Raw genomic sequence first — 16,533 nt, forward strand, 5'->3', positions numbered from 1 at the left:
ACAAATCCACGTCAATGGACTTGTCTTCATAAAGCGCCTTTCTATAAAATGAACAAAGTTAATGCCTCACATTCACCCATTATGAACGTAATATTTTATTTGGGAAACAGATAAGCACAAAAACAACATATTAATCTTTTAAATCTGATGATAATAAAGCGTTCCCCTGCAAAGGGGACCTTTTTTGGATCTATTTTTTTTAGTGAAAATCCACGAAAATTGCTTATAAATGCCATTTTGGACACTTCTCATGAACAACTTCACTCAGTAAATAATATTTTAAGTAAAATACTAGCAACTGAGTAAAGATTTAATATTAGTTCACAGACTAATTTTGGGTTTGCAGCATGCAAGTTTTCCATCTTATTTTCATTTTGTTTAACTGCAATGAATTTAGATCTACAGCAGAGGTCACCTTGGAGTGACCAACACAGTGCCAACACAGTCTATGTAATGTGTCAATACTGTACACTTTTTGAGGTATCATCAACCCATTACTAGCTCTCCTTTGTGGGTAACCACAGTCCTCTATTTTGAATCACTGCATCTGAATTTCTTCCACCAGTACCAATTGTTATTATTCCCCCATTTTTTGTCAAATTAACACATTGCCTGATGAGATTATGGGTTATCCCAGAGTTAGAGAAAATTTTGTGTTCCCTCATGGAATTTCAAATAATCCTCACACAAAACACAGAAACATGCTTTTGGTGGTTATTATTATTGTTACATTTAATCATAGTTGTCCTGAGAGACAATACAACATTATTAAAGATACCAAAAATACCATTTTTTTCTGTTGTCCCTCCCTTTTTTAATGACCAATATATATGTCAAATATAACAAATAAAGGAAATTTCAGTATTGTTTTGTTTGATTTCGTTAATGTCTTTTTTTCTTGTTGTTAGATATTTAAAATAGTAGCAATTGTTCTGTGAAATTGTATCCAAGGATATATCGTATCGTATTGTATCCATATGCCAAAGGATAAGACAGAAGAGCCCGCACCTTCCAAGAAAAAAAGGCTGCTACTTAAAATATGTTTATTGTCACAAATAATTGTCACTTACCAAGACTGCTCTGCGTAATATGTGGCAACAGGCTCACAAATGAAATGGGGCATTGAAGCCTTCTAAACGGGACAAGTTCATTGAAAAGAAACAAGTGTAGGAATCCCCACTAATCACAAGTAGGCTACTACGCTCACCTTTGTATTTTTAGTCATTTGTTTTTAATCATTTATATTTTAAAGCAGTTGCACAAAAAGGACTGAGGACAGCTGATTTGGAGGAGAAAAAAAAGTGAGTTCGTTTTCATGGTTTAATGGAGTGTGTCAGTCTGACCAGAGCTAAACTGTTACTCATTATACGAAAAAGACAGATTAATATAATGTATTGTCCTTATTTTATTACATAGCTGAGTTTGTTCTTGACCAGTTAGCATAGAAGCTAACACACAAACATTAGCATTGATTTGCATCCCCGTCATGCTAATTACAATACAGTAATTCTAAAACTGAATTCATATTCAAATACAAACAGTTTGAATGGATTTATTCAGTATCAATATTTTTGAAATATGTTTTTTGGATGCTTGAATATCTGTAACAGGGTTGGCGCAAACCTATTGCCAAATAAACCTAATAAAATATAGAATTTTAAAAAGTGTACCGTTTAATGGTTGAGTTGGACGAATTAAACCATATGATGGTTTATATTACCTGCCCACTCTGAAAACATAAAAAAGTATTTTACAAAATGTTCAAAAATATTGATGTCTAAATTGTCCGCCAATTTAGAGTAACCTGTATACACACATACAGTAAAAGCTCAGAAAGGAAAATATCAAAACTTTATTGAGATATTGTCAACAAACATCTAAGACAGTGCAACACCTTCAATCCTCCTTGCAGCCCTACATAGAGATTCAGATGGTTGATGACGCAACAAACTACTCTATGTTCTGAAGGACAAACACAGCAGTGGCCTACAGAAATGACAGGCAGACGTTCTCATCACTGGCTGTCAATTCATAGGTCATCACCTTGTGCCCCAATGCTCTTTTTAATAAACAACCCTTTTAACATATTAGCTCATCGTAATTGCTGTAGTCGTCTGGGGTAACTTTCTGCAAGTAACAGCACCTCCACTGGAACTTGATCCAACATCCACATGGAGTTGCTGTTACATCCAGCGAGCACCAAAAGTCTCAGGCAAATCGGTGACGAGACCGAGGCCGCTCTTTCCCGGCTGTGTGAGCGGAACCAAGCGCATGAAGACCAAAGTTCAAAGAGCGCCGAGGTTAAGTCAGGATTTCATCTGCTTTCAACGATGGTCCTCTGGCAGGTGACTTTGACCAGCTAATTTCCTCCTCCCCCATTTTACTGCCTCAAATAGACAACATCAACCAACAGTGTGGCCAAAGGGCCAAAGCTTGGCTAGATAACATTTTATGGTGGCAATCAAGAGGACGCCTGTCAATATGTGAATATACGGGCGTGTCTAACCTGTGTACTGCAGGTTTTGCACTTCCTGCTAACACTGATGTCTACAATGTTCAATCCCTTCTATTTGAAATCCTGTGACATATTTCTTCTTTGTCCCGCTCGATATGTTTGCCGACTTTGCAGTAAAATTGAAAAAATCTAAACAATTACTGTAGCTTCCTTGCTTGTATACATATTTTTTTAAATTTTCAATTACATACTTTATTTTCTTGAACATATAGTGTACTTGAACAGAATGCAACCAAAAGTAAAAAAACAAATCATCAATCATTTTCAACAGCTTGTTCTGTTCAGTGTAACGAGTGAGGCTAGGCCATGTGACTTCGAGCGAGAGGCGGGTACGCCCTGGACTGGTCACTGGTCAATCAATAAAAATAAAATAATAGTACATGAATGAAATATTTTTTTCTGAAATACCCCAAAAATGTTAACGGCTTCACAATTCAGTGTTAAAAATGTCTCCTTTCATATAAAAATGTTTTTCCTTTGATTTCAAAATTATTATAACTGTATAATTGTGTAATCCCTGTGAAGAAAATAAATCAATATGTTCACATTAGTTTGGAACGCTCCAATAAAATGAGCATGCGGTCTTCAATTTGAGTCGTACTCACCTAGAGGTGTCACACGAGGCCAAAGTTTGGAGTGAAGCAGCACGTTGCCCCACGGCGACATTCAGGCCGCAGTACTTTAGAGAAACAGGAGGGAAGAAGAAGACGAAGAATCGGAACAGGCAACTCAGAACGGACAAGGGTAGAGGTGGGAAAGCAAGAGCTGCATTTTTGGTGTCAAAGTTAGTCATGGCAGAGCAGGTATGGCAACCGGGCCGAACCGCCGGTTTAAGAGATCAGGGGTTGGTGGGAGGTTAATGATTACACTAGCTGTCAATATTTAACAGGCCTTGTGCCCTGCCCCTCTCCAACATCCTGATTCCACGCTGACTGACACAGGGAAGGGCCAGCTTCAAGTACATCTCTTTTGTCCCTGCTGTAAAAAAAAAAAAAAAATGCACTTAACACCTCAAAAGTTCACCCTATGCCAGGAGTCATTTGATGGGCTGTCACAGCTCAGTAGATGTTTGTCACAAGATGCAAACATGCTTTTTACAGCCAGTTAGCACGTGAATTGAATTGAGTTCATGATTCACATTTTTGCTGCGTTGGTTTTTCTTGTGCGCTCATGAATGCCCATGCTCAATTAGAGGCATGACACAATATCAATAACATAAGGTGACCTGTGGTCACTGGGCACAATGAATTAATTCAATTGTCTAGGAAGGGGAGGTTGATGTGAAATACAGTGGAACCTCTAAAGTCGAACACAATCTGTTCTGTGATGGTGGTTGACTTCCAAGTTGTTCTAGAAAAAAAAAATCCACTACGTAAAATATCAAATTAGAGGAGCAATGATTAATTTATTAATCAACAATCAAGCAATTATCAAATTAATCGCTAATTGTTTTGTAATCGATTAATCGTTTAGAGGCCTTGTTTAATTTGAACTTGTCCATTGGAATTTCAGCCTCTCAACAATAAATATTCTCTCCATAGTCCTCTATGAAAGCAGACGGATTGTCTTTGTGTTGAATCATCAGAAAACATTTCAAACATCTGCTTTTACTTGGGAAAACGATGGCTATGGTCTGACATTCTCAACAACAACTCTAACTCACAATCACATTCACACCTGTGGACAATTCTACATCTTCAATGAACCTAACATGCATGTTTTTGGAATGTGGGAGTAGAAATTGGAGTACAAGCACGAGCATGCAAACTCTACAGAGATTCGAACCTTGAACCATAGAACAGTGAGGCAGACGTCCTAACCACTATTCCGCTCTGCTACACATAGTAAAAATAAAATAAAGTAACACTACTCAAAAGAAAGGGGTAATCTTTCGATCAGTAAATCTCAACAGATATTTTGGGACCCAAAAGTCGCTAATGGAGTCATTTCGTGTGTGTTGCTTGTAAAAAGGTGACAAAAGGAGCACAATGAACTAGTTTGCAGGGCAGTTTAAGAATTATATATATATATATTAGACTCCATAAAGCCACGAAAACATACTGGCTGTAAAATGATGAGTCAACAAAAGTTTTTACAGTTGCACTAGTTCAAGGTGTGTCTCAGCTATTAATATTAAACGTGTTAGATTCGTGCCTGGATATTAAGATTGAATTGTTATCAGATGGTAGAACTGATAAAAAAAAAGGTCTCCACCAAATTAAAAATGAAACAGAATGTATATTGTATGAAACAGTTAGGAGACTGTTTCCGTCTAATGGGCGGATGCCTCTTTAAGTCGACATTAAAAACAAAAGCAGCACAGTTGTAGCTTAACATTGAGTCAAATATTCCTTCAAACTGAAGTCATATTTAAACATTTTTGTAAATATTCATTCATGTAGGGTTATCTTATCTCTAAGTTCAAGGCATGGCAATACTTGAGTGCAGAGTCCAACGTCTTGAGGAGAGGGAATATGTGCACAGCAATAATGTGTGACGCAGATAAATCACTGTCTTTCACCTTTGGATTGATGGTCATCATTTCAGACGCAATTTACAGCAGATAACACCAGTAACCTGCTGAGCAGGTCACATGCGTCACTCCAATCAGAGCTGTTCTCAATGAGCTCATTTTTCCAAAAGGAAACGAAGGAAAATGCCGCATTTGGATTTATTAAACTTAACTTTAATCACGTTATGTTGTGTAGGTTGCAGTGGCGTACAGCTGTATCATGTTGAGATAACTGCAAACTGTACCTAATGAATTGACTTAATCCATTAAACCTCTACTGATGGAAGGTCTCACAACATAATCTGCAAGGATACAAGTTGTGACTGATTTGATATGATAAAAGATCAGATAAAGGCTCATTTTGTTTTTCAATTTTCCAGTTTTATTACCAAAAGCGGGAGCTAGCTCGTTCCTGTACAAAGCAAAACAACAACATTGCCTCCTAGTGGACGGAGGAAGAATGTTCTTTCAACACGTGAATGTTGAGAACGTCAATTGCTGTGTGGGAATATCTTAAACGAAAGAATATCTTGGAAACTAAACATTCAAATGTGAACAAACTAATCAAGAGTTAGAAGATAGACTCAAACCTCTGTCGACAAATTAATAGTGGGACATGGATAGAGAGGCTCAGTGACTAATCTTTCATGTAATGAAATAAGAATTTCAAAAATAAATGAGAAATGAAAAGCAGAGATGAACAAATGATCAGATGAGGAAAAAAATAACATTGTAAAATATATGATATTAAACCAAGACTTGACCCTAAAATATTATTAACCTACATGAACATATAAACATATAACCTTTAATACTAACAGTACGAGTTCATCAAAAACAAGTTGAGTATTTATTGTTAAATGACATCCATCCTGAAATGTGCAATATTGAGTCCATAACTGGACACTGTTCACAGTCCATTTGTTGCCCGCTACACAATTTTGCAGAATCAAATGGCGAGGGTGCAAATCACACACAAGGACGGAGCACATTGAAAAATACATATTGCTAACTAAATAAAAGTAGAAGATTCCTCTCTGATTGGAGTGCAGCCAGAGAAAAAACTGTTCTGACAACTTGTCAGAATGCGTTTCTTCTTCTTGAGGAGTCTTACTGTAGTTGTGTCTTCCTCCTGATCCGCATCCTGATCCTCCTCTTTTACGAAAGACTTACGCACTAGCTTTAGGCCTGCGATGTCATGCCCAATGTCTCCCATTTCCTGCAGGACCTGAAAGGAAAAAAAATCAATCATTTACAAGTGTTTGTGTGTGTGTGTGTGTGTGTGTGTGCACGCGGTTGGGGGTATGCCCCTTCATCAAGCTGTGATGAGTAGTTGAGGTTTGGGAGGGAATCACCTTCTTTGTTGGTGCGCAAGATGGTGGATTGAAGAATGTGATGTCTGGACTGGCAGAGTCTGAAATATTTTCGCTCAGGCTTTCATCCTGGAATACAAAATAAGGGAAATTATTGCATTAACACACCAAAGTCAGATTTTCCAGGGTAGGGGGAAAAAATGCCTGATCTGTATCACGTTTTAATGTACAGCTAATAAGATGTCAAATGGCTGCACAAAACATGACATCAATTTGAGAAAGTTTACATTGTAAACTTAACTGAATGTAACCAGCACTCGACACAGTATAGCGTACATTGCAGATGCACCTAATGTTGTGGTCCATGAGTGTATTATTAATTTATCATGGCAACAAACCTCAGCGACAACCTGCTCGACCATATTTCGACATTTCCCGTGGTCGCACTGGCAATTCTCACTACACGTCATCTTCCCTTTACGGCAACGACAATGGTTGTTGCTACAACAGCCTTTACAGGAACACTAAACAAAAATAAATGTAGAGAAAAAAAAAATACACAGTCACTTTGAAAGGCAACGATGATACTGATTTTTACAGACATGCAGTCTAAGTGAAAGCATGTCCTTGAGAGCACTCACAGAGCAAATAAGTGAATCTTACCCCTGTGGTTTTCGTTTTCCTGGATGCCCTGCGTGCCTTCTCCGGTTTCTCTGGATGCCATTCGTCCTCTTCCTCCTCTTTCTGCGAAGGCACAAAAACCTAAAATCTTCAGTACGGCTAAAAGGCATTTCAGGATCACTTCAATGTTAGCCGTCATTGAGTGAGTCCCTTGACGATTGAAATCATATGGCAGCAGCCATGAGATTGGAAATCAGCAGAGCAGACCTCTGCCAAGAAGAACAATCCCAATTTGGATCAGGGCCATATTACATACCCTCCGCTTACAGCTAATTTTTCTTTGAGTGATTAGTCGTTGAGAAGTTGGAGAATGTGTCAGGAAACACAGAGGGGAAAAAAGATAACCTGCTCTAAAATTCCACGCACCAACTCCATATAAAATTCCTTGGAAATCTGTGAAGCTTTTTTTCTCTTTTTTTGTTTGTTTCATTCCTCACTAACAACCTGGGATAAATTGTGCACTTACCTGTCGATACTCCAACATCGGGTTTTGGTTCTGCTCGCACAGAATACGCAGTTTCTGGAGCTCCTCATCCTAAGGCAACAAAACCAATTATTACTTGCATATTTTCTTTTGAACAATTCTGAGTGTGCAGGCACTAACTTGAACTTGAAGACGCTGCAGAAGCTCCTCTGTGTTGTTCTCCTCATCTTTTCGCTTTGTTTCATCTGACCTTCGACAAATAGGTTTGTTCTGGAGCTGGTTGAGGAGACACTGGACCTGCGGGGAAGAATTGGAGAAGCAAATATTGGAGAAGATATCTTGAAATAAAATGTGCAAATAAATAAATAAATTAAAAAAAAAACGAAAAGGGATGAGTACTTTGTCTTGATGCCTCTGCTCTACTTCCACAAGCTGCTGCTGGTGCTCCATGTCCATGGTGGACATCACCTCTCGCTCATCAGCCAACATTTTGTTTAAGTCTTGTCCATTGGCTTTCTCTTGATGGAGGTCACTCTCCAGCTTGGCTGCAACCGTCTTTGCCGACACCAGCTGAATAAGAAAAATATGTATGAGGACCCATCACACTAGGGCTGTGCAACTAATCGAAAGTCAATTACAATTATTACACTTAGGGATGTAAAAATTCACTCAAGCGCCGGTTCAATTTCGATTTTCAGTTGCCGATTTGATTCAAATTTTTTTTTTTTTTTAATTGCTACCATGCTTGTCTCTGTGCGCTAGTGTGGTGCTGCAGCCATTCGCAAACGCAGTATGCGATGATGTTTGGTGCAAGCGTGTCAAGTAGGGCTGCCACAAACTATTATTTTGCTAGTCGACTAATCACCAACAGTAGTGCTCAGTTGCACTAACACTATGAAACTACCTATAATTACAAAAAATAAAATAAAATAAAATACTGGTAAACATTTTACTTTTTGGGGCACCAATCATTTTTTAATGTAAAGGAGAGTGAAATCAAATGAGTAAAATTAGGGAAAAGCGCTGTGCTAAATAAAACTAAACTAAACACTTTTATTGGTTTTAATTAACCTTAATCCAAAACGTTTTGTTTTGCTTCTCTAATATGCATAATTTAATCTATACATTCAAAATGTGGAATGGAGATGGAATGGAGAAAAAAAACAAGCAATCTTTAGCGATCTAAATTAGTACATACTCACGAGTCAATGTTATGTCTTTTATTGTCAGGTGTTGCCATTAAGGGTTTGTCGAAAATAGGTCATGCTGTGTTAATTTGGAGTACTGAGTTTTCCGATTCCTAAACGCAACACTCGGTGGGTAGTCACAGCGACCGTGAGGCAGCACTTCCTATTGCTGCTCGATGTTCGCTGACTAATGCAGATTTTAATTGTTGAAGTTGTCGTGTTAGTATTCTAATTTTGGCAGTTCAAGAAAAATCTAAAGCAAAATTGAAACATTTAAAACCTGAGGTACCGTAAATTGCATTTTTACATTTTAATTTATTTTCTCTACCAAACCAGTAAGCCTCACCTCGGCCATCAGAACTCTGACTGCACACTTGGCATCAACTATGCTTGTGATGCCATCGATTCGCTGTTTCAGACGCCCCTCGCTGTCTGCGGCAAGGACCTTCTGCTGAAGGTCAGCTATCTGGGCATTCCTGTTCAAATGATGAATGCCACTGTTAATAAAACCGCTGGTAAACGGCCATTAATTAAATACATTCAAGTAGTGTTTACATAGAGCAGCAAACATTCGGTTTTGCACATATCTTGGGGGGTGTGTGTCACTTCAGACTAAATAGTTCCGATCCAACAAACAGATTTTTAGTTCATTTTCGTTCCTCCGACTAACCTGAGTTCCATTTCTGTATTCAGGTTCTCCACCTGTTGTGTCAGAGGTGTCTTCAGCGCCCCCTGGGTCTCCAACTCCGAAATAAGCAGCGTCCGACGCTTTATGCAAGGACGACACCCAACAATACAATAAACACACCCAAAAACGAAACGGTAAGTCCCATGAAAGTTAAGGACGCCAACCACAAATAAGGGATAACTCACCCTGATTTTGGCAGCGGGCCGCTCCCCGGCATCAATCTGCTGCTTGAGCCGAGTTATCTCCTGAGCCAAGACTATCCTGTCGTCCAGAAGGTCACCGAGGTGACGCCGGGCTTCTTCTGTGCTAACCATCACCTCGACCTCACTGAGAAACCAATTCTGATCACATGAAGACATACATTAACATATACACATGCAGTGTGGTCTCGATATAGTAACATGGAACACTATACTACCATCATGAGCGGCAGCAATTACTTCATCAAGGACGTCAGTATCATAGCAAAAAAATATCGAGGAGCAAACACTACCTTCACTCTTGCAGTGGCTCCCTCTATTCCTCTGCTCTGAGAATCTTTGCGTTTCTCTACTACTTCACTTCTCTTCAGCAGAGCGACTTTCAGTCGCTTGTTCACAGCTGCAGCCTGTCGGTCAAAACATTCACAGCTGCAGTGAATATTATAGGGAGTTGGCTCACATTCCAGAACATGTCAACTAAATCTGTAATTCTGTGCAAGCTCGCACAGTAAGCGAGTGAAATAGCAAACTTCACCTCCTCTGTTTTCCGACGCAGGACATTGGCCTGTTTCTGGAAATCCCTCTCGAGTTTAAGCAACTCATATTGACGTTTGCGATCCTGTAAAAAGTAGAAATTCATTTTTTGATAAATGTATGGCAAAGAACATGATTATACTCGCAGGATGTCGGGGAGTCCATATACTGTACCTTTTCTTTCAGTTGAATCACCTCTCTGTCCTTCTTGTTCTTCCACAGTCGGAATTTCTCAGAGTCATCCCTCATCTGCCTCATTAGCTGCGTACGTTGCGACTTCATCGCCTGCAGGGACAAAATGTGGGTTTACTTTTGGACCACTACAACTTGAGTGACTTCAAATATAAAAACAAATACGATTTCCACCCGTTGCCATATATGACAATGAGACGGCACGATACATTATTACCGTACTGTGCTGCCGAGCTCAAATGCATCCCGCAAACGTTAGAATGAGTGGCTGAAAAACTTCAAGCCCGCGAAATAAATCACTCGCCTGTATTTCCTGCATGAGCTTGCTAACTTTCTGAACAGAAGACTCTTTGAGTTTGAGCATTTTGGACTGTTCAATAAGCTTCTTCTTCATGTCAACCAGCTGGCCCTCCAGCTCCTGCAGACGCTTCCTGCGCTGTTCACTCAGCCTATGAGAGAAGTGTGCAAGTCAGATGAAGATGGAAGAGCGGGTTCCCGAAGGTATCACTTAAGCATGTGAAAATATAATGCCTTTGGATAAGAAATCCCAGTGGGCTGTCTGAGCACATACTTGGCGTGGTTGGCGTCTTTCTTTGCAGACTGAAGTGCCAAAATAAGATCCTTTTTCTCCTTTTGCAAAGAATTCACCGCCACCTGCAGGTCCTGCATATTATTCTGCGGGATTAAATGTAAAATGTCAAATTTTAATGTGACATTTCCCCTGAGTATGACGGTGGGGGCAAAAAAAAAAAAAAAAAAAAAGTCACCACATACACCTTCAGACCAGTGATGAACGGCATAATGAAGAATGACATCACTAGTAGATCAACTCCCTCTCACCTGTTGCTCTGACTGCACGGACTCCAGCTGGCTATCATTCTGGCACATCTTCCTGACCAAGGCCTCCTTCCAACTCAACACTTTGTTCAGCTCGATCAGCTCTTTCGACAGTTGGGCCTGCTGCAACGCATGGTGGGCTGTAAAGCCGTCTGGTGAGTCCTTGCCAGCAGTTGCACTGCTTTCCTAATGTGAAAGGGGGGCAACACAAAGCACTTTTCATTTAAATGAGAAGGCACCGGAAGAAAAGAGCAAATTAGGATTGTGGAATGAAAAAGATACTGAATGTTTGACTTACGGATGGGGGCTCATCTGCTCCATTTGTACTGCTGTCGCCCGATCCATCCGGTGCATCCGCTCCTGCAGCTATGGCATCGATAGAGGCAGCAATACCCGCACTCTCGCGCTTGGAAGGGGGGAAAAAATTAAAAAATTTCGGCTCATTAAATTTATTGAAACACAATATTTATTAGCGCAACGGCATTGCAACTCACAGTGGTGATTTTCCTACCTTGAGCTCCAAGATGACGTCTTGCAGGTTCTTCATGACCTCAACGTTCTCCTTCAACTCCTGATCCTCTAGCGTCTCCAATACTTTTTCAAGATCGACTCGGCAACTGTAATAAAGACCCCAAGCATCCTTGACACTTCTAGTGAAGTCTACAAAATAACTCCATAAAAAAAATGAGCAAAACAGACTGGAAACCTTACGCTGCGTGGCGCTGCAGTTGTTCGAGCTTGCTTTGCAGTTTCTCATTTGTTTGTTCAGTCTACAACAAAACATGTGACAAACATTAAGGATTAAAAAAAGAAAAAGTGCTAAATGAATCACGTTTTGCGCAGATTCACAACAACAGCCTCCCGTCAGTTTGTTGGAAATCTTTTTTTTTTTTTTCCACTCACCAAAATGATCTTCTCAAACATGAGAGCGGTTTGTCCTGCAGTCTCACTGAGCTCCTTGCTCAATTTGTTATTTTCGACCTGCAGGCTGCGGTTCTGTTCCAGCAACTTTTTCACGTTCTCGTCAGACTCTGGCCTGGGAGGGGCAGAACAAGAGCGGAACTGAGTAAACATTATGACCCTTTGTAAGGCCATATCCATCATGACTCAATTGCGCTCGTGCTTACCCAGAGAGCACTGGTGCCACTCCTCCACGGGCGTGAAGAAGCATCACCTGCAACTCCTGAACCTGTGGACAGAAAGACTGTCAGGACTCTCACTCAATGGCCGCCACATTCACTCCACCTGCACAATGAATGTTTAATATCTAGTGTTGTTGCTTTCCAAGCACCTGTTTCTTTAAACGGCTCATTTCTGCCACTGTGGGGTCAAGGTTCACGACAGGCTTGTTTTTAATTTTGCGGGCTCGGTCAGCATATCGCAGCGTGTTGATGGTCTCCTCCAAGTTCGAGTCTGCAGGACTGATGCACGCGATCATCAGTGTGTGACTGTTGCCTCCAAGGGAATCTGTTGATGCGCAACAAATAGGTAAGGTATGTTTATGTACAAATTAAATTGAAATGCAGTGATTCTCTCTCTCAATGTTTTTTTTAAACAATTTTAAAGAAATGTATTTTTAGGTTTGAAAAAAAGTTGACGACTCAAATATATCGCACGGGCATTGTGCACATTGATTGTTCCAAACATTATTTTCCTCGAGATGTGAAGGTCCTCAAAGGGAGGTTGTTTTCTGATGCTGAAAATAAATCAAACCCTACCTTGTAACAGGCGAGTGATTTTGGAGTCTCTGTAAGGGACAAAGGCATTTTTCTTGCTTTCATCTCCCAGGGCACTGATCACATTACCCAAAGCCAAAAGGCCTCGATTGATGCTGATGCCTGAGAATGAAAATGTTATTGAGTTACAATCTGAAGGCCCAGCAATTTTATTCTACAGCAGACATCCTGAGGTGAATGTCTAAATCAAGGTTACACTTGGTAGCGGCTTCAAGGTGTTGTACCTTCCTTTAAACGGTCCCCCTCTGCTTTGGTTTTTTTCTGCCTCTCTGAACCAGCCAGATCCACAAGGTGCAGTTTAGAAACTATTGAGTCACCTCTGTAAAGATAGAAAAAAAAATTAAAAGGAAATAGACTGAGAGGGCTGCCTCATATTTGCATGTTACACAATTATTAAAATCACAAATTGAGATTATAAATCTAAATGACTTTTTATTTTATTTTAACCTGGTTAAATAAAGGTCAATAATTCATATGATTCTTCACTTATAAATCCATCCCTTTATTTGGACTCACTACTCATTAAATTGTGTCTTAAACTTGATCTGGTCATTTCAAATCTCAAGCGAACATATGACTGGACAACAGTGACAGATTTAAAACAATCAAGGGGACAACGACACTGACTTGTCTTTCCCTTTGCGTTGCTCCAGTGTGATGGTGAAGATGGCATGTGAGCGTGACGAGGCAGCGTTCATCGCCGTGGAGCCCACAGTGCGAGCGGAGTTGCCCAGCTCCAGGCAGCTTACCATCTGATGAGCAGAGACCACCTGCTTCTCCGTTAACCCCACAATCTGGAAATGAACATTAAGGACATGACTTTCCGACAAACACAAAACATATTGGGAAGTGTGTGTTACCAGTTTCCTAAAAATTTGTGACAGTTGATTAAAAGGTGTCCAACATTTACCTTGATACCTTCTTTGGGGTCTTCCCTAATGTTCATAGCAGGTTTATCTTTAGCAGTACATAACAAATCCAAAACATCCTCATTGTAGATCTATGATAAAAAAAGAAAAAAATAATAATTACAGTCATTTTTTTCTCCAAATGTCAAAGACATCTTTATTCACAAGAGAAAAAAAAAGTCACAACCTCCAGGTATGATACTCCCATGCTGAATTCACAGTCTGTCCTCTTTTCCTTTTCCTCAAAGATCCTCCTGATAACTCGTGGTATAACACCAACAGAGGGATCATTCTCTTGAGCCGATGTGTATGCTCCCCCCATGGAGAAGGTCTTTCCAGACCCTGTCTGTCCATATGCAAGCACTGTGGCATGGTAGCCTACAAGAAGAAAAAAATCTGACTTAGCGTCTAGGCTAATTTGGTCATGTTTTTCCTGGTTTATTCCTTTTTAAAAGATGCCGCTACCTTTAAATAGCCCACATAATAAAGGGGACACAGCCGTACTGAAGACCTCTTCCTGCTCTACAGTGGGATCAAATACGTAGTCGTACGTGAACGCCTTCTCTGTGCCAACCACCACCTGAAACAAAGGAGGGGAAAAAAAGACATTTTACCTTATAGCATCACCAAAAAAAAAAAAAAAAAAAGACACTGCCTGAATTAGTTACTCTAAAGAGAAAGAATTTATGTCAAATAATGAGAAAGACAAAGAGAAAATTCTTGTAGTCAGTCACATTTTTTTTAGAGCATGCAGAGGACAAAAATAAGGAATCACTTAAGTCTGAGGGGGAAAAAAAAGGAATCAGCTTTTAATTTTCACTTCCAAAACAAAAACTTGGCTGCATCAGATTGGATCTGCTAATTAGTCAGCAGCTAAGAGTGCTCACACCTTGAAGGGCATTTGCACCAAGTACATTGACATGAATCATGGCTCTAACACGAGCGATGACAGTTGAAAACAAAGGGCGGAATTATAAAACCTTTTCAAGAAGGTAAAACACCAAGAAAACTTGCAAAAATGGCACCATTATGCGCTCTGTAGTATTATTGCCTGTTTGTTTGCATTGGTTATTTTTTGGTCATTTTCATTCATTTTTGGAAAACAGGTGTAGCTGTTAATGTAAATGGCTGTCCACCAAGAAGGACATTAAATGTAGAACTGATTGTATGTAGAAGTGAATACAGACCTGTGGTTCTCCTGGCACAAAGGTGAGGCAGCACTGACATCCCTCGTTGATTTCTTTTGGCACTAAAGGACGACAGCGCAAGGCGACCCGCACTGGTATCACCTTTGCATCCTTGTTGGCCATGATGGACAATCCAGATAATCTTTAAAAACAAGAGGCCATTGAGTTAGGACATTGATTTAACCAGGAAAAATCGCTCAAATACAAACCACCGTATTGCACATCGATTCCCCGCAGAGGGCCAACATCACATGAGCTACTTAAGGATGCATATTTTCATCCGGGGGTGGGGATAATGGTAATTATACCACCACAATATTAATTAGATTGTCAAGTATTCAATACAAACTAATGTTGGAAAATACACTAACGTAACACCGGCATATAAACATTACTTAGACAAACTCCACAATAAAACAGAATATAAAACGGTGTTACGGTTCACCGCTTGCAATGCTTCTTTTTGACATCACTTATTTTTCATCTATTCATACCTGTCATTGATTTCAGCACATATGAGTGAGTGGGAGTGTCAGGTATGAATTTTAATTAAGGTGAAAATAACACGATCGCGACCATGTCAAGTTGCTTCCTAGAAGCCGGTTGACATGGGCGTATACGTGTGTGTGTCTCACACACACACACATAGTAATATACATCATACATACATACGTTTCTTGCAGCCAGTCGGGTGTTGTAAACAAGACGTTTTCTTTCACGTGTTTACTGAAGAATTGAAGAAGTGTGCAGTTGAACAACTGCAACTGTAGCTCGTGACGAATCTGGAGAAAGGAAACACAAAATTATTTAACTCACATTGCCCGATCGGCAAATCTGCAACGGGAGCAAATTAATCTGGAAACCAGCTGAACCGTAACACAGGCATGCTCGTCTCATCACCCCCCCCCCCCCCCACACACACACACACGCACGCACGCACGCACGCGCGCGCACACACACACGCGCGCACAGGCGCGCGCGCACACTGTCTGCTGTACTGTAATTATAATTACGCTAGTGGATGAGTTGATCTATAATCAAAACTTTCCTGTACTTTTAAACGGAAAACAGCGAGAATGGATAAAACTAGGTCAGTTGTCCTAGTGCTACCAAACAGCACTGCGACAACTGACACTAAACGCAAGACGATAACTTTGCATTACCTCTTCGCTTTTTATCCAGCGACGCTTATTCCACGGAAATCTTCCAACACAGGCGTTAAAAGATGACAAAGAAACTAACCTTCACGAAGCGAAAGTACACCATTAAATCATTCTAAATCACCAAGATTTCATTAATCCGAGTAAACAAGACAGTCCTATTGAAAGGGGTGTAGCGTGTGCCCGCGACTTTCAAACATCCAGCTCCGCCTTTTTTTTATCTTCTTCTTCGTCGTTTTCTTCTTCCCTTAAAAATGAGGCAGAATAAGTGCCACTTCGTCTCACGACTGACATCAAGAGGTCAAATAGAAAAATACAGCGTGTCCTCCCTGTAAGATTAATGTTCAGTATGTACCAAAATGTCATTGTACATTAAAATATTTTCTGCTCAAGGAGTAAATAAACTTGTCATATTAGGCTTCTTACAGACGTTAATAGAGAGAGGTAAAGTAACCGCAG

General features: G+C 40.1%; 1 protein-coding gene across 2 annotated transcripts; it reads right to left on the reverse strand.

Moving 5' to 3' along the window:
• Positions 1-5,386: 5,386 nt before the first annotated feature.
• kif4 (kinesin family member 4) lies at positions 5,387-16,273 on the reverse strand. 2 transcript variants are annotated; one of them, XM_086013352.1, is made up of 31 exons: positions 16,078-16,273; positions 15,587-15,696; positions 14,915-15,056; positions 14,193-14,307; positions 13,915-14,105; positions 13,730-13,819; positions 13,447-13,613; positions 13,044-13,138; positions 12,802-12,921; positions 12,375-12,550; positions 12,211-12,272; positions 11,987-12,119; positions 11,795-11,853; positions 11,595-11,700; positions 11,382-11,489; positions 11,087-11,269; positions 10,818-10,921; positions 10,551-10,695; positions 10,229-10,339; positions 10,056-10,139; positions 9,814-9,927; positions 9,506-9,661; positions 9,303-9,400; positions 8,979-9,108; positions 7,845-8,015; positions 7,626-7,742; positions 7,488-7,556; positions 7,004-7,084; positions 6,739-6,864; positions 6,383-6,469; positions 5,387-6,255 (listed from the first exon to the last, which is right to left on the reverse strand). In XM_086013352.1, the coding sequence occupies exons 3-31, from the start codon at positions 15,035-15,037 to the stop codon at positions 6,040-6,042; spliced, it is 3,537 nt and encodes a 1,178-aa protein (XP_085869478.1). In that variant the 5' UTR covers positions 15,038-15,056; positions 15,587-15,696; positions 16,078-16,273; the 3' UTR covers positions 5,387-6,039. The 2 variants fall into 2 exon arrangements, with proteins under 2 accessions (XP_085869478.1, XP_085869479.1); XM_086013353.1 differs by having other exon boundaries at positions 15,583-15,696.
• Positions 16,274-16,533: the final 260 nt, after the last annotated feature.

This window comes from Filicampus tigris, chromosome 17 (assembly GCF_054856515.1).
Source record: "Filicampus tigris isolate MCC_2025a chromosome 17, RoL_Ftig_1.0, whole genome shotgun sequence".
In the NCBI taxonomy this organism is placed as follows: domain Eukaryota; kingdom Metazoa; phylum Chordata; class Actinopteri; order Syngnathiformes; family Syngnathidae; genus Filicampus; species Filicampus tigris.

Bases quoted from the DNA above. Each gene is read 5' to 3' on its own strand.
- kif4 (XM_086013352.1), bottom strand. From the start codon at position 15,037: ATGGCCAACAAGGATGCAAAGGTGATACCAGTGCGGGTCGCCTTGCGC. The intron at 10,922-11,086 runs GTGAGAGGGAGT...TTAATCCCGCAG, and splicing joins CCGTGCAGTCAGAGCAACAG to AATAATATGCAGGACCTGCA. The intron at 6,256-6,382 runs GTGATTCCCTCC...TTTTCCTTTCAG, and splicing joins CTTGCGCACCAACAAAGAAG to GTCCTGCAGGAAATGGGAGA.